Source organism: Diplotaxodon limnothrissa, linkage group LG8 (genome assembly GCF_057381915.1).
Source record: "Diplotaxodon limnothrissa isolate DT_005_m linkage group LG8, D_limnothrissa_male_GT1.1, whole genome shotgun sequence".
Classification (NCBI taxonomy): Eukaryota; Metazoa; Chordata; class Actinopteri; order Cichliformes; family Cichlidae; genus Diplotaxodon; species Diplotaxodon limnothrissa.
The window spans coordinates 3,290,202-3,308,040 of record NC_140603.1 but is presented as its reverse complement, the minus strand read 5'-3'; the positions used below and the strand labels follow the sequence as shown (position 1 = coordinate 3,308,040).

The following is a 17,839-nucleotide window of genomic DNA, read 5'->3' as shown; positions in this document are numbered from 1 at the left end:
GATACCCACCCCATCCCATCAGCCCAGCACATATTGCACCTGACCCCTACGGTGCCTCCTGCAGTTTACCATGACCTAGCTGAAGTATTTAGCAAGGACTTGGCTCTCTCACTTCCTCCGCAGAGACCATATGACTGTGGAATTGATCTGCTCTTGAGGGCACCACTCCCCACCAGTCACCTGTACAGTCTTTCTAAGCCGAAATGGGAGGCCATGGAACACTAAATCAGTGATTCTCTGGCAGCTGGCGGGGTTCTTCATTGTGGAGAAAAAGGCCAAGTCCCTCCAAACAAAATAACGATAAAGAACAAGTATCCCCTGCCATTGTTATCTTTTGCTTTTGAACTGTTACAAGAAGCCACCATTTTCACAAAATTGGATTTAAGGAATGCCTATCATTTAGTAAGGATCAAGGAAGGGGATGAGTGGAAAACAGCTTTCAATACCTCCCTGTTATATTTCTAAAATGTGAGTTCCAAGTTCAGTCTGTCGCTTTTTGGGGGGTTCATTGTGGAACAGGGATGGGGCGATCGTGACTCAAGAGTTGGGAGTTTGCCTTGTAATCGGAAGGTTGCCGGTTCAAGCCCCAGCTCCGACAGTCTCGGTCGTTGTGTCCTTGGGCAAGACGCTTCACCCGTTGCCTACTGGTGGTGGTCAGAGGGTCCGGCTGGCGCCAGTGTCCGGCAGCCTCGCCTCTGTCAGTGAGCCCCAGGGTGGCTGTGGCTACAATGTACCTGCCATCACCAGTGTGTGAATGGGTGGATGACTGGATGTGTAAAGCGCTTTGGGGTCCTTAGGGTCTAGTAAAGCGCTATACAAATACAGGCCATTTACCAGGGCCAGCTGCAGGTGGATCCAGCTAAAATTAAGGCAGTGGTAGAATGGCCGGAGCCCCAGACCCATAAGCAGCTGCAGAGGTTTCTGGGCTTTGTAAATTTCTACAGCAATGATTTCAGTGGCATTGCTCTGCCCTTCGCATGTTTAACCTCTCCCAAAGTTCCTTTCCAGTGGGCTCCTGTGGCGCAGCAACCATTCTCCGAACTCAACAATAAGTTTGCCTCCATGCCCATCTTGCTGCAACCAGACCTCTCTCAGCCATTCATAGTAGAAGTGGACACGTCGGATCTGGGAGTTGGAGCGGTGTTATCCCAGCACTCTGGGGGTAAGCTTCACCCATGTGCATATTTCTCTCGTTCAGGCTGAGCGGAACTATGACGAGGGAGATCGAGAATTGCTGGCCATAAAGCTCGACTTGGAGGAATGGAGGTGCTGGCTAAAAGGGACGGAGCAGCCACTGATCATCTGTAAAGGCCGCAAAAACCTCAAGTACCTGCAAACGGTGAAGCGCCTCAACTATTGCCAAGCCAGGTGGGCCCTGTTCTTCACTCGGTTCAATCCGACCATCCTGCCTGCAGCCTGCATCATAGGGGCCCTCACATGGGAGACTGAAGGTCTAATGAGAAACGCAGAGTGGGAAAAACCCGACCCTGGAACGGGCCCTCCTAACTGACTATACATAACCACCGCAGTGCGCAGCAAAGGGATTCAGTGGGCCCACTCTGCTAAGTTTAACTGTGGATAAGAACCGCACAATAACACTGATGTAACGCTTGTTCTGGTGACCGTCACTAGCTCGAGATGTCCAGGATTTTGTTTCTGCTCGTTATACCTGTGTGCATTATAAGGCCTCCAACTCTCCACCAGTTGGGTTTCTCAGGTCCCTGCCTATTCCCAGGAGACCCTGGTCGCACATCGCCCTGGATTTCATAAGTGGACTACCACCATCCTCAGGTAATGCCACCATATGGACCATTGTGGATTGTTTTTCTAAAGCTGCACATTTCATTGCTCTGCCCAGTTTTCCCATCCCCTTGGAGACAGCAAAGCTGTTGACTGTTCATTGTTCTGCCTTGGCATAGCTCAAGACATTGTGTCCGATTGGGGTCCACAGTTCACATCATGGGTTTGAAAGGAGTTTTTGCTCTGTTCTGGCGGCCCAAGTGAGTCTTTCCCAGACCAACGGGCAGGCAGAGAGGGCCAACCAGGAGCTGGAGGCAGCTCTATGTTGTATGGTTTCTTCTTAACAGTCCCACTGGAGCTCTCAGCTGTCATGGGTGGAATATGCCCATAAATTGATGACCTCCTCAGCCAGCCAGTGTCACTGTTTGAGGTTTCACTGGGATATGAACCTCCGCTCCTTTCCATCACTGAAGGGGAACCCTCAGTTTAACACCATATCCATCGTCCTGCCTTTGCATTCCTGACATACACGTTGTTCGGCCAAGCTTTACCTATCAGAAAAATGGCCTCAGTTTTGATTTTAGAATATTTTGGTATATACAGTCGTGGCCAAAAGTTTTGAGAATGACACAAATATTGGTGATGAATTAGAATAGCAGACTGGATGCGTTACAAAGAAGGGTGATGCTTGAAACATAGGCAGCCATCAATGTGTTGCATGTAAAGGCCTTCACAGGCAAGTATGTTGTTGCTACTAAGATCGCACCTAAATCAACTGGATCATCGGATTATCAGATCATCAAGAACTTCAAGGAAAGAGGTTCAATTGTTCTGAAGAAGGCTTCAGGGCACCCAAAAAATCCAATAAGTGCCAGGACTGTCTCCTAAAGATGATTCAGCTGCTGGATCGGGGTGTTGGCCATCACGGAGTTGGCCATGGGGGATACTATTGTCAAACACGATAATTTCAGTTTTCCTGTCATTTAGAATAAGAGAATTACCTGCGAGCCAATTTTTGACCTCGTGCATGCACTCGTGAAAGCCGTGCAAAGACATAACGGGATCATCAGTTAATTCGAAATAGATCTGTATGTCGTCAGCAGGACAATGATCCCAAGCACACCATCAATTCCAAGTCTAAATGAAAAAAAATATATACAAATGAACACTTTGCTAAAATTCCTTCATAGTGCTTTGACAGATTTATGGCCAAGGATGGCACAACCAGTTATTACTGCAAATATTTTGGATTTACCTGGGTTATGTTTGTCTAATATTAAAATGTGTTGGAGCTTAACCATATATTAAATATGTTAAAAAAAAAAAGAAGGGAAATAAATAAGAAATCAGCAACGGGGCAAATGTTTTTTTTTCACATGATATTATATTTAATGCCATTTGAGTCTCTATGACAGATGACATAGAAATGGACTATAAAATGGGCCATTACTTGAAAAGCTGCCTTAGACTATTAAGCTCTTTTTACCAGAGAAGATTTGACAAGTTTTTCATGGGTAAAATCCACATACTAAACTCTGCAGCGCAAACCACACATGTGTTTTCCTTACAAATGTGGCACAATTTAAGGGGAAATAATCAGTCATGCCAGTGGCATGAGATTTAATTTAAAAGTAGTGCTTTATTATATGAGATGCTTATGAAGGGCGGATAGTGTACACACTCTGCATGAGTTTGCAGGTGGCAGGTTTGTGTCCCGGGTCTGTAATAGTAATGCAGAACTATAGTAAGACACTGTTACCTTAAGGAAGTGGTTGGAAACACGACTCCATAAAACAGGAGTAAGAAACTGTACGTGCAGCCGTGGAGGACATTGGGAAACTGGGTTCTTCTTCTCACTCTTAAACAGACCAGCTGATAGAGGCATCACATTCTGACAGGACACAGAGAAAAAGTTGGATAATGACCAAATACATACATATCTATATATATCTATCTATATACATCTCTCTCTATATATATATATATCTACTAAGAAGCTGCTGACAATAATGGACTTGTTTAACTTCATTTAACATGTTTCAGGGCCCACTCACACAGCAGAACACCCCTTTTGACTTGGTCTTCACTTATGGTGTTACCATTGACCATTTGCATATAAATGAAGTTGTTTTCAGTGATCAGTCTCTTTTATTAATTATTTTACCAAGAGTCATTCTCTCAGTTCTTCCCTTTTTGTTTTTGATGTGTGTGTGTGTGTGTGTGTGTGTGTGTGTGTGTGTGTGTGTGTGTGTGTGTGTGTGTGTGTGTGTGTGTGTGTGTGTGTGTGTGTGTGCTCACCTTAATACGACCCAGTTCAAACTGGAAGACATTAGGACTTGTGGCCTTTGCAAAGACTGCAGGGAACAGCTTAGTACTGGGTTCCACCTGTGCATGGGAAAAGTTTCTAAAATTACCTATAAATGCTGAGGTGATCTGTCAAAGTCCATAACTGCTGCACTCTGAAATTTTGAGACACAGTGTGCAGTCAGAGTGTCAGATTTAGTGTTGTTGTGCTGGTAATACTGAGTGTGCAGTATGAGACATGCCTGAGACACACAAAGTAGATTTGTACCTACAGTTGTGGTCAGAAGTTTGCATACATTCATCATAGGAATGTCATGGTCTCTTTCAAACATTTGCTTTGGTGTCTCACTATGGGGAATGCTCTCGCGGGATTGTCCTCAGAAGCCTCTATGTCATCAGGGAGGTCCCGCCCTCCTCCCTATAAAAGGATGTGACGCAGTGTCATTCAAATTCCTCTTCTAACTTCTTAGAAGCCCCATCTCTCCTGACTGCTAACGTGAGTGCTAGCTTAACAGTCTATTCAAGCAAGCTAACAGCTTGGTCACCGGGTGCTAGCATGACTCACGTTTTTAGTTTGCCTACTTTTCACCATAAAGCCAAGTTGGAGAGCGTGTTAGCTTCCACCACGCCCCACACGAGGGGTCATGCTTGAAAGACCACAGCACAGATTTCCACTGGTCTAATGTCCATTCCTTGTGTTTCTTGGCCCATACAAATCTCTTCTGCTTGTTGCTTTTCCTTAGTCGTGGTTTCTTAGCAGCTATTTGACCATAAAGGCCTGATTCACACACTCTGAACAGTTGATGTAGAGATGTGTCTGCTACTGGAACTCTGTGTGGCATCTATCTGGGCTCTAATCTGAGGTTAACTTGTGATTTCTGAGGCTGGTGACTCAGATGAATTTATCCTCAGCAGCAGAGGTGACTCTTGGGCTTCCTTTCCTGGGGGTCATCCAGCTGCCATGCAGACATTTAAAAATCCCTCATTGCCGAGTTCCTCTGGAATTGCAGAACCCACTGGCCTAGGAAGCACATCCTGCCTGCTGTTCAGACCACAAGAAGAAGCTGACCACCTAACATCCCCCATGGATGAGCTGGACCAGCACATGCTCTGTGTTCCCTTCAGGACCCAGTTCCAGAGCCCATTTGAAGAAGTGTCTTCTGCCCGGGACCCGATTTTAGATCACGCAGTGCACATTCCAATAAAGAGACGACAAGATGCTTTTCAGCTGAGTCAAGGGTCACAGTCTCACTAGCACACACAGTTTATTAAAAACTCATCAAGTGCATCCAGGGCACAGGAAAAGTTTGTGAAAAACACAGAAAACATGTTGAAAACATATTGCCCTCACACACAAACACCACTGGGGTCCATTTCCTTGTGGTACCCAGCCCCATGAATGCTGGGCAAAAACAGGCCAGGGTTGCAGAACCTGTTTCTGCCACAAGAGGAAGCCAAAGCGCCCTCCACTGTGGGCTGCCTGGCTTTGAGCCCTCTCTCAGCAAGACCAGAAGGGTGGCAAGCTCTCCCTACACCAGAGTGGGTTGTGAGGACATTAGAGCAAGGGTACTGCTTGCAATTTGCAACCACCCTTCCCAGATTTTCCAGAGTGATTTTCTCTCTTGTAAAAGGCGAATCATCCAGAATTTTGAAAAAATAAATATTTACGTTGTGAGAAATATCTCAGGAGCAGAGCTGATGCAGCTTTTACTCAAAGAATTTTCTTGTTCCCAAGAAGGGTGGAGGACTGCGTCCGACTGGACTTAAGGGCACTAAAGCCGCATCTCAGGTCGTACAAATTCAGGATGCTGACAAATCCCACTCTAGTGTGCCCAGGAAATTGCTTTACATCAACAGACCCTTAAAATACCATATTTTGACATTCACATTTGCCCGCCTCACAGGAAATTCCTTTCCTTTTACTCTCACCCAGAGCCATTTCAACCTGCATCACCTGCTAGTCTGCCATTTTATGAAAGGGCCACGAACGCCCGTGTCTGAACCTCCCTACTCCCTACGTACGAGCTCCTGGTCCTGGCAGCAGTTTCACAGCCACCATTTAAGTTTCCCCACAGTGGGATTTATCAGAGAATAGTGGTTACGGTATAGAGTAACCTCAAGTTTTTAAAATGTTCTTCTTTCATTGTAAAATGACTATACAGCATACGTGTTTAATGACTTCAAAAAAACAAAAGGATTGGATGCACATGTTTATGTGTATATATATATATATATATATATATATATATATATATATATATATATATATATATATATATATGCCTTCTGGATAAAGGTTTTGTGGTCAGACAAGACAAAGATTGAGCTATTTGACCACAAGCAGAGGAGTAAGATGAAGTGGAGTGGGGCTTTTACACCAAAGAAAACTGTACTAGCTGTCAAATCTGATTGTGATAGCATCATGCTTTAATGTAGTTCCGCTGACTGTGGCATTACTACAATGAACAAAGAGGATGGAACAATTAAGCTAGAGCCGGGGTCCCCAACCCCAGGACTCAAGTCCAAATCCAGACCCCAAGGGAGTTTTGCCTGGACCGCAAAGCATTTAATCCTTTACTATGTAGTTAGGTAATTTACTCCTGCCGGCTGCGTGGCTGACTTTTGAACAGGTGTGAGAGGCAGCTATGTGGGTCAGCAAAATTCTGGTCCACACTCCAAGCCAGCTGGTGGCGGTATTGCACCACCAACCACCAAAAAAAAAACCAAAGAAGAAAAAACTGCAGGTCCTCAACACAGATTGCTAAATTACAACCCTGGGAGATAGTGCTTGCTGATAGTACAATGGTGACTTTGTGGTGCAGAGTGAGTAAAAAAAGAATGGCTTTGTCAAAAATGCATAAAGTCCACGAAAATCGGACATTAAAAGATAAATGGACAGGCTTCGCTCACAACTGACTAATGAACATTTGCATGCATGCTTAAGAATTGAACTGAGCCCATTTCAACCAAAGTTTAAAATGCTAGCTGCAAATGTCCCTGCAAGTTCCTCCTACTGAAGTGAGAGCCAGCACTGTTCTGGAATATGTTCTAAGTTACGTTGTGTTGGGTTTGTCAAACATATTTTCTGCGCCGTTTAAAGCACTTGTTGGTTTATGTGCAATACATGTTGTGTAGATTATTGCATAATTTCATTGTTAAACAGTTTTTTGTTTAACATTCGTACTTTAACTGGATTGCATTTTTCTGTTCAGCAGATGATTTAATAAGCGTACGAATTATTGATCAGTAGTTACAAATCTATATTGTTAGTTAAATATTAAAGAAAATATTTTTGTCGTTTCATTTAAAAGGTTCGGACCCCAGATTGATTGGATGACGGAGGTAGTGGACCTCTTGCTATTTTAGTTGGAGACCCCTGAGCTAGAGGATGGTCCCCAAATTCTGGACCTCAAATGAAAAGCGAGATGGTTGAAATTTGGGCACAACTGGGTGTTACAAATATCCAGAACATCCAGAATTATGGCAGAAGCGAACTGGTAGCTAACGAATATGTATGGTTGAGGTGTAACTTGCTAATTGACATTCAACCAAATATTAGTGGATCTTATATCTTTTCACTAAAAATCCAAAATAAATTCGAACTTCAATCTATTCAGTCATTCCACAATTCAAAGAAATCAACACAAGCCTAAAATTGCCATCACAGTATTTCCCACAATGACTCTCTGTTAACTTGTGACCACAACTGTAGTTGCTAGCAGTACTACAGTACTGCTACCTGCATTTTGTTGGAAGTGTGATAGCAATTTCTGCCAAACTGTTGATTTAAGTTTTAATTTAAATCTAAGATTATTTCTTAGCTACATTCCATTCAGTTTTCTTTTAGACCTTTATTTGAATTCAGTGAGGTTTTTTTTTTTTTTACTTTGCCTCAGTACACCACCACACTGGATTTTAAAACAAACAATTAAGATGTGATCAAAGTGTAAAATTTTAGCTTTAATTCAGTGGGTTTCAAATTCCCTGAGTAGTGAATTACAGCCATTTTTATAGTGTCCCATTATCAGGGGCTCAAAAGTAATTGGATATGAAATATCAGGATTGATTTTAATACTTGGATTAAAATCTTTTGTCAGTGACTGTCTTAAGTCTAGAATCCAAGAAATCCCACAAGATGCTTTGCAGGAATGTTACTACACCCACCTTCAGCTTCCAGCAAAGGCTAACCTGGAAATCCTGTCAACTGAAAGCAGCAGTCCACAAACTGCTGGAAATAATTTTACAATTTCTTGACTCTTGTGGTGTTGCTGTGCTGAGAAGTGCATTCCTTCTTTTTAAGACTCTGATGATTTGCATGCAAAGTTTATATAATTCTTGACAGGTTAAGTTGGTTGTGCACATTAATTATTGCTTCCTTCACTTGCGTCATATTTCTTTGTACATCACATTGCTTGAAATCAACTCCAACGATTAATGCTACACTTCAGTCACATCTTCACTGTTTTAGAATACACTGTGGTGTACAGAGGCAACATTACAGAAACTGGTTAAATGTCTAATAACTTAGAGATCCATATATGTATTTTTTTGATGAGTCAGTGGATGCCTGGTTCATTAGTAGGCGAGGAAAGGTGGAGGACAACATAGTGTGTTTGTAGATGGAGACATGGTTTTATCAGAACTGGTTCAAAAAACAAAAAAGCACCTATTTTCTTGCAGAATAAAAAAATAAAATGATGTACAAAAATGAAAACCTGGAATCAAAGCATACATATTTACCTGGTAGTATGTGCTGAGTTCTTTGCCATTGGCTGTGAATGTCAGCAGACCGTTTGTAGTGTCAACCAGGCAGCCAATCTCTAAGCCGTTGTTCCTCCCCTGAGTGGGGCTGCTGCTTTCTCCACCCCACACCATGTAACAGTTGCTGCGTTTTATGCTGCAGGACACAAGTGGAAAGTAATGTAGAGTTAGGTCCATAATTTTCTGTTGTGCCTCTGTACATCACAACAGTGGATTTTAAGTCAAACAACCAATATGTGACTGAAGTGCAGATATTCAGCTTTAATTCGAGGGGTTTTATAGAATTTTTGCATGAACGTCTTAAGATCTTTAATTATTTTTATACGTAGTCTCTATTTTCAAATTATTTGAAAATTGAATTGGCCAGTTCCTTTGTTTTTCAGACTAAATGGTAAATGGACTGGTTCCTATGTACCACTTTTCTACTGCATTCTAGCTAAGACACACACGCACACACACACACACTCATATTCAGAACAATGCATTCGAGAGCAACATGGGGTTAGCATCCTGCCCCGTTCTTTAACTGCATCCTGTATCTTCTGGATGAGGTAGTTTGCATGTGTTTATGTGTTTATCTGGATCTGTGCATTTCTCGATGTTTAAGTATTTTAGTGAATGAATCAGTTTGTGTCTGTAAGCCTTTACAGGAGTGTGTGGTGGCTGCAATAAAGAAAAGTGAGTTTTCCTAAGATTGCCCGGTACATTAATGGAAAATGTTGTGCTGCTCTAAACAAGATGTTATGATGGTGTAGATGTGCGTTATGAATGTCAATAATAATTCAGTGTCCAACATAACAGTCCCAAAAGGCTTAAAATCCAGGCTTCCCCGGTGTATTGTAGCACAGATTAATTGCTGACTTTAATTTTGAATATAAGCTCCAAAGAGATGGCAGTACAAGTGAGAAAGGTCATCATAGAGTTGAGGGGTGGGAAGTGCTGAAGTTCAAATACTTTGTTATTCTGCTTAAGAAGAATTTTCAGGTATCTCTATTTTACTTGACCATTTATTTTCTGACAACTTTTTACTGTAAACCCTACATTTTCACACAAATATCTGTACATTCTTTTCCTTAAATTTATAAAAAAGAAAAGGTGTATTGCTTTACATTGAAGACATTTGAAGGGAGTTTTTAGTTCCCTGCACTGCCGGCTTCAAACGTCAGACCAATTTCAGCCTAAATGGAGGGAACAGTAACACACTGATGTATCCGTCACCAGGGCTGATCCCATACAAAGAGATGAAAGAAGCAAAAACATATAATTTGTGCATTATTTATAGCTCTGTGGTTATAATTGAGCCAGAGCCATCTGGAACTGCGTTTTTGGTGCAGATGTCCTTAAGTTTTAGTCGCAGTACTTCAGCATCTAGTAAGCCCTAAGGAAGAGTGAGCATAAAGGGAGCAATGGATTTTTTTTTTCAAATGCAGGGTTTCTAGAACGTTTCCAATCCACAAACATCATTGCAAAAACTGTGTGCATGCAGTTGGTCATATCGTGTGCTGGTGTTTTTCCCAACGACACTAAAGAGTGCAAGGTAATCTAAGGAGCTTGGAGAGAAAGTGACTGGAACTCATGAAGATGTTTAAACTCTCATCCAAGAGGCTTCTTCAAGTTCTTAAACCAAATGGTGGAGAGTCCGAGGTCTTTAACCCTTAATGAGGGTTGTCCCTTAAGAGGGTCGTTAATCATGTGCTTCATCACATTAGCCAGGGTTGAAAAAGGGAGTGGGTCTACCACTGTGAGACCGTGCATCACCCTACGATTTGACCTATTAGGCCACCTAACACAAAATGTGAGTGGTGTTCAGGGAAGGAATCTGCATTGTAGGTGGCTGACAGTTCGTGTTCTAAGCCACCACCTCTGTTCATGATGTCTATTTACAGTGGACATGTATCACGTCTTTCAAATCATCTGTCTTCTCAGTCCAAACTGTGAACACTGGCATCCTCGAAAGAGTGACCTTTGATCTTTAGGTGCAAATGTAGAGCTGGACTAGGGCTGTGCAATATGACCAAAATCTCATATCCCGATATAAGACATCTATCGTCCGATAACGATATAAATCACAAAAATTTAACATTTTCTGCAAATTCTATCTCACCTGTTGTACTTCAGCTTGGTGATGCACAATATCACAAACAAGAGGCAACGGGCAGAAATATGACATCAAAGCCAAAGTTCCAGAAGCTGCAGTTCCTCTAGAGGCCACTTGAGGCTGGCTCCAAAAGCAAATCAATCCCCACAGACTCCCATGTTAAAATGTCCATTTAAAAAGCTTTTTCATAGCATTGCTTATATCCTACTGTATGGGAGGTTTCCCAGTTCATAACATGTTTTAACAGTCATCTATGGTGTGGCTGTGACTGAGAAAATGAAGGACACAGGACACCCACTGGCTAATGACAAGTCATTCATGAGCCCACCATTCGCTGTCAGATCCACCCTTTATCATGACATCTAGTGTAGCTACAGCCAACCTTGCATAAAGTCTATGATAAAACATAAACAAGCTGATAAACAGGTGAAACATTCTTACACTCACGCAAAATCCTGCAGCTCTGTTGCAACATGCCACTCAGCCCAGAAACCTATCCATACACTTCCACAAGAGACTTGACTAACCTCTCATGAACTTTGCCCTTTTCATCTCCCAGGGTAACCGTGACAGTCCGGACCTTGTGCAGCTCAAAGCACGGGTCGTACTGATGGAAGTCAGAAGTCACCCAGCCTACCCAAACACTGCTGGGCTCCTGACCTGGGAAGATCCGCACTGAATAGTAGTACTGCAGAAAGAGCAAGAGGTGCAATCACATGTAAACCAATACAGGAGTTAAAGCACACTGAGCATTTTGAACCAGGTTCAGCAAAAAACATTCATCTCCTATAAATCAAGCCACACTTGCTCACTGGATTTATGAGCTACGCATCATGACAGTTGTCTTACAGTGGAGGCTTGCATGAGGAAATCAGAGCTAACTCTGTCATCAGCCATCACCTCCTCCGATACACGAGCAGATGAGGGACAGCTGTTGTCTGGCTTGTTTCTCTTCAGCGTCAACCTGGTAGATTGGATTAAGAAATAAACACCATGAAAGAGAGGAAAGAGATTGCTAGAGTTCAAAACCTTGGATAAATATCACAAGAGGAACATTTAACAATCTGAAGCCTCATTAATGTGATGTTAATGAGTCAAGGGTTTGTTGAGAGGATGGAGGGATTACCGCTGTTTGAGCTTGGAGGGCTTCTCCTGGTTATAATCTTTGTGGTTGTTGAATTCATCTCTGTCGGGTCCATTGGGACCATTATGACTGTGAGATGACTTCATCAGGACCTCAAAATCTGACACATTTTCAAAGTCCTCCAACTCCTGCAGAAACACACAACTGAATGCACAACACCACTGCAACAGGAAGTAATCAAAGAAGTCCTGACATAAATCTGTTAAACTCTGTTTTAGGTCACTCTGTATAATATCACCCAGACCTTTTAGTCACGGTTTGTTCAGTGGATTCATGAGACTTTGTAAAAAAACTAAGAAAATTGTTAAAAAATGTTGTGAAGGAGTTGAACATGATTTTGTTCAACTAATGTAGTTAGATATCAGTCTCCATGTTTCACAGCAGCTTTAACAGAATCACTACGACTACTATAACATTATTAATTATAAATTATTTCAACGTCACAAGCTAGAAAACTGTGAGAGAAGCCAGGTGTCAGATATCAAGTTAACAGTGTTGTAAAATGCCACCTAAATCCAGAGCAGAGACAGAATCAGACGACGAATATGGGACTCTTATGACTTGGTGTTGCTACAACAGCAACAGGAAAACTTTAAAAGCTTTGTCAGAGTCATTATGGATTCAATAAACTCCAGAACAGAGGCAATAAAAAGTGAGTTATACAAGATCTAAACAGGCCTTCAGTTTACACATAAAGACGTGGATCACATAAAATCTGAAACTGAAAAATTGAACTCTAACATTCAACGTGTGTGACATTCTGTTGGCTGTCACTAACAAGATGGCGTAACAACCTAGTAACTGAGCGTATTGTGGAGTCACTGGGGGAGACCTGAACAGAGGAGAAAGTGAAGAAAATTCTTTCAGAAAAGCTACAACTGGAAATAAACACACCAAGCCCCACACTTCTGCACATTGTTTGTAACAAGAGGCGATTTGAGTTACTGCTGCAGCTCAACGCGGATGATCATTCTCTTCAGACCTCTAACAAGGCATTTTTGCCCAGAGAACTCCAGCTCCTGCATTTGCATTTATGCATTTTTGATTGCATTTATGTGAGTTTTACAAAAAGTATCTGTTACCCTCTTTGGTGAGAAGAGGCTGCCGTTTGGTGGGCACCTGGTTTCGGCACATTCTATGGGCATGCTAAGTCTGTAGAAGGTAATGTCAGTGTAGCTGTTCTGTGAGCCGAAGGACTTCTGAGTGACCTTCAGGCATGGACACGACTCTATTGTCTCGTCTATCCTCGTCACCTGAAAAAGAAACACAAACATATGTTTTATTCAGCTCAGCTTATTTTTTGGTTATTTATTCAACACGTTTGTTAAATATTGAGAATGTGTTGAAATGTATCCACGGTCCTGTCCTCACCTCGATGTGTTGGTGGTGGAGGGGTACTGGTACAAACTGAGGGAGCCTCTTGCTAAGCCACATGGTGACATCCCGGTTCATGTTAACAGCAAAAGGCTCATAGCCTTCTTGTAGGCCACAAATGGTGAAGTACTTTAAAGTGCTGACATCTTTACCAAAGTTCATTCTCCCAGCCTGACACACACCCAGACTGCAAACTGGTATAAAACCTGTGACAGACAAAAACAGTCAAATCCTATAAAACATATATTAATTATGTATCTTAAAATCTGCGCACTAGATAATCTGCTTCTTTCACATCTAAATGCTATCATAGTCAGTGCTCCTTAATCACCAAAATTATGTTTTGTTTTTGCCTCTCTGGCCAAGAAATACGCCCAACAGGTTTATTTTCCCAAGCAGACCATTACGGCTTTTGCTGGTCCACTTGATTGTCATAGGTTATTTGATCTTTATTTATTTTTTTACATTTTAAGTTATTACAATCAGAATGGACAGGACCGGAGGACAGAAAAGAGAAAGAAGAAGAGAAGAGATGTTGGGAAGTGAGTTATCATCAAAACTATTCTGACATATTTACCTTTGGGAGCCTTAAATCAAAGAAGACAATGCTAAGAAATGAATCTGGTAGACTTATCGGCTGCTGTCCAGATAACATTACTGAGCTTTAGGACTATTAATAAAACAGAGGTATAAATATCCTGTTTCTAAAAGTGGAGTTACTCTGACTTCCAAGAAGAAACCTGAAGCATTCAAAGTGTTTTTTGCCATCAGTCTTAAACTAAACTGCAGTTCAAAGGATATGCTGGTTAAGCGCCTCGGCATCAGCTTGTAAGATAGTAAATGATGACTGTGTTGTATAGAAGGAGATGCACTGTGCACTTCATTGATCTGTTTAAAACACTGGACACAGTGACAATTGCATAGACAGCCAAATAATAATTTGGCTTCGGCTTAAAAAAATGACAGACTCTGTGCTTCCTTAGGAAATGCCCATTTCCTGCTCCTTCCCTAATTTTGTACAGCCTCTGTATTGGTCTTCCACTTCAGCTGGTTGTATATGTGGACACCTGGATCCTTATATTCCTCCACCACATAAACATATTCTTCTAGGATAGACATTTGATATCTCTATACTGTCTTAAAATTGCTGTGAAGAGTTGGTATCTTACACTCTAATATAAACAGCTTCTTATTGAAAGATATCCTATATTTCATACAGTGTATCCAGATGTTGCACCTTTGTGATAAAAGCTTTGCTTTTCAATATATTTACTACTGATGAAATATATTTATATCTATCATCATTGGTTTAAAAATTAACTGGCAACAGTATGGTCAGTCATTTAGTTGTTGTTTTTTTCAAATGCCAAAGTTTGCTGGTTCCAACCTCTGTGTTAAAAGTTTTCTAAGTAACGACTGACATTTTAAGAGTTTCCTACAGAAATAGTCAGCTGTTAAAAAAATCATAGTTACAAACTTTGAAACATAGGAGAAACACATTTAATTAAATGTAAGAAACAGGCTAACAAAATTGACAGACTAATAATTGAGTAAATATGTTCTTTCATCAGTTATTTACCCAGAAGAACACTTGGGCCACCTGCTTTCCCTAGTTGGTATGTTTAGTAAGATTTACTCTTTGGTCTTGAAAATGAGCAGTGTCTCCTGTTTTTACAAATGCATGTGCTGTCCAGGACAGAGTACTGACCTTCACCGACTTCAAAGTCCTTGAAGGCCAGCTCTGATCCAGAATCATCCAGCAACACTTCTCCATTGAGTGTGAACATCATGGTGTGCTCATTCAGATCCACCATGCAGCCCACCACATCTCCTATCTGCCAGGCTCGGCCAAAGTGTTCATTCCCCTGGTGCCAGCGCTGCACCTAGAAAACACAGTACATGCAGGGGTGCGTGCACACACATGCAGTTACAGGGATGATCAGTGTGGAGATGTAGTGGTGTTATTACCAAGGCTTTTGTCTACCCATTAGAAAAAATATTGACTGTTTTTGCCATTTCTATGATGCTCATAGTATGAATCAAATTGTCTATACATCCATCCATTGTTTAGTGCTTATTAAGGTCACTGTGAAAGTGGTCTAAGTAACCAGGCCAGGCCACTCTCTCCTTGGCCAACACAAGATGTGTGCGGGTTCAACTCCTTCAAGTTGAACATGAAAGACCTGGACCAAAGATTGCTGATGTCATCACTGCACTGGCAGTCTACCCATCAGTTCCCCACTCTTCCCCTACCCACTCATGAATAAAAAGCTGAGATACTTCAAGCTTTTTCACCTGGAGCAATAATTTGTCTCCAACCTAAAGTGTCCAGTCAGTCCTTTTACAACTCAGGACCTGATCTCAGAATAACAAGTGTTAAAAGAGATTGTATTTTTTCATAACTATAAGTTGGATTAAGAACTAATCATAGGATGTAAAACTGACTCATTTATTAAAAATGTAGGTTATTGTAAAGAGGCTGATGTTTTTCATTTTTCTGTGTAAAGATAATGAACATTCACATTAGAAATAAAAAAAAATGCCTGAATGTAATAAATAAATGAGATTTGTGAAATGACTGCACCTTGAAGCCATCAAAGACAAATGCCTGATCATCAGAGCCCAGCTCCTGGTCTGGTAGACATCCTGGCCTGGCCCAGCCGACCCTCATCTCTCCAGCTGTTAGAACCTACATGATTAGGACCACGTTAATATCCAGTTTGGAAAGTGTTTTACAAATATAATAAAAGGCATATTTGTCTTATTTCTAGTCAAAATAATTTCATCACATTTAAAATAAGACAAAATCAGCTAAAGAGTAAGATATACTAACTATATTAATTTTCACTTGTTCCATTGGCAGATTTTTTTCACTTAATACAAGATATTGTTGCTTGAAATAAGAGGGAAAAAAATCTGCCAATGGAACAAGTGAAAATTTTCTAGTTTCAAGCTCCACAGTCTAAAAACAAGTTTATATATATATATATATATATATATATATATATATATATATATATATATATATATATATATATATATATATATATATATATATATATATATATATATATATATATATAAAACACCCAGCACGCCCCTGCGGGCGGTTTATCCTTCAAGCTCGGGTCCTCTACCAGAGGCCTGGGAGCTTGAGGGTCCTGCGCAGTATCTTAGCTGTTCCCAGGACTGCGCTCTTCTGGACAGAGATCTCCGATGTTATTCCCGGGATCTGCTGGAGCCACTCGCCTAGCTTGGGAGTCACCGCACCTAGTGCTCCGATTACCACGGGGACCACCGTTACCTTCACCCTCCACATCTTCTCGAGCTCTTCTCTGAGCCCTTGGTATTTCTCCAGCTTCTCGTGTTCCTTCTTCCTGATATTGCTGTCATTCGGAACCGCTACATCGATCACTACGGCCGTCTTCTTCTGTTTGTCTACCACCACTATGTCCGGTTGGTTAGCCACCACCATTTTGTCCGTCTGTATCTGGAAGTCCCACAGGATCTTAGCTCGGTCATTCTCCACCACCCTTGGGGGCATCTCCCATTTTGACCTCGGGACTTCCAGGTTATACTCGGCACAGATGTTCCTGTACACTATGCCGGCCACTTGGTTATGGCGTTCCATGTATGCCTTGCCTGCTAGCATCTTGCACCCTGCTGTTATGTGCTGGATTGTCTCTGGGGCATCTTTACACAGCCTGCACCTGGGGTCTTGCCTGGTGTGATAGACCCCAGCCTCTATGGATCTTGTGCTCAGAGCTTGTTCTTGTGCTGCCATGATTAGTGCCTCTGTGCTGTCTTTCAGTCCAGCTTTGTCCAGCCACTGGTAGGATTTCTGGATATCAGCCACCTCCTCTATCTGCCGGTGGTACATACCGTGCAGGGGCCTGTCCTTTCATGATGGTTCCTCGTCTCCCTCCTCTTTCTTGGGTTTCTGCTGCCTGAGGTATTCACTGAGCACTCGGTCAGTTGGGGCCATCTTCCCAATGTATTCTTGGATGTTCGTTGTCTCATCCTGGACTGTGGTGCTGACACTCACCAGTCCCCGGCCCCCTTCCTTCCGCTTAGCGTACAGCCTCAGGGTGCTGGACTTGGGGTGAAACCCTCCATGCATGGTAAGGAGCTTTCTTGTCTTTATGTCAGTGGCTTCTATCTCCTCCTTTGGCCAGCCTATTACCCCAGCAGGGTACCTGATCACGGGCAGGGCGTACGTGTTGATGGCCCGGATCTTGTTCTTACCGTTCAGCTGACTCCTCAGGACTTGCCTGACCCTCTGCAGGTACTTGGTGGTTGCAGCTTTTCTAGCGGCCTCTTCATGGTTCCCATTCGCCTGCGGGATCCCCAGGTACTTGTAACTGTCCTCTATGTCTGCAATGTTGCCTTCTGGTAGTTCAATCCCCTCAGTTCTGACT

At 42.2% G+C, this 17,839-nt stretch overlaps 1 protein-coding gene across 1 annotated transcript in view; it reads right to left on the bottom strand.

Moving 5' to 3' along the window:
* ryr2a (ryanodine receptor 2a (cardiac)) overlaps window positions 1-17,839 on the bottom strand; it is a 282,131-nt gene that overhangs the window by 162,271 nt on the left and 102,021 nt on the right. Inside the window, exons 27-36 of the mRNA XM_085361763.1 lie at window positions 16,006-16,110; window positions 15,130-15,304; window positions 13,419-13,627; window positions 13,130-13,300; window positions 12,030-12,175; window positions 11,753-11,867; window positions 11,431-11,591; window positions 8,785-8,941; window positions 4,039-4,125; window positions 3,500-3,631 (exon numbers count right to left, since the gene is read on the bottom strand). Coding sequence (XP_085217889.1) covers window positions 3,500-3,631; window positions 4,039-4,125; window positions 8,785-8,941; window positions 11,431-11,591; window positions 11,753-11,867; window positions 12,030-12,175; window positions 13,130-13,300; window positions 13,419-13,627; window positions 15,130-15,304; window positions 16,006-16,110 — 1,458 coding nt within the window. The remainder of the gene's footprint in view (window positions 1-3,499; window positions 3,632-4,038; window positions 4,126-8,784; window positions 8,942-11,430; window positions 11,592-11,752; window positions 11,868-12,029; window positions 12,176-13,129; window positions 13,301-13,418; window positions 13,628-15,129; window positions 15,305-16,005; window positions 16,111-17,839) is intronic.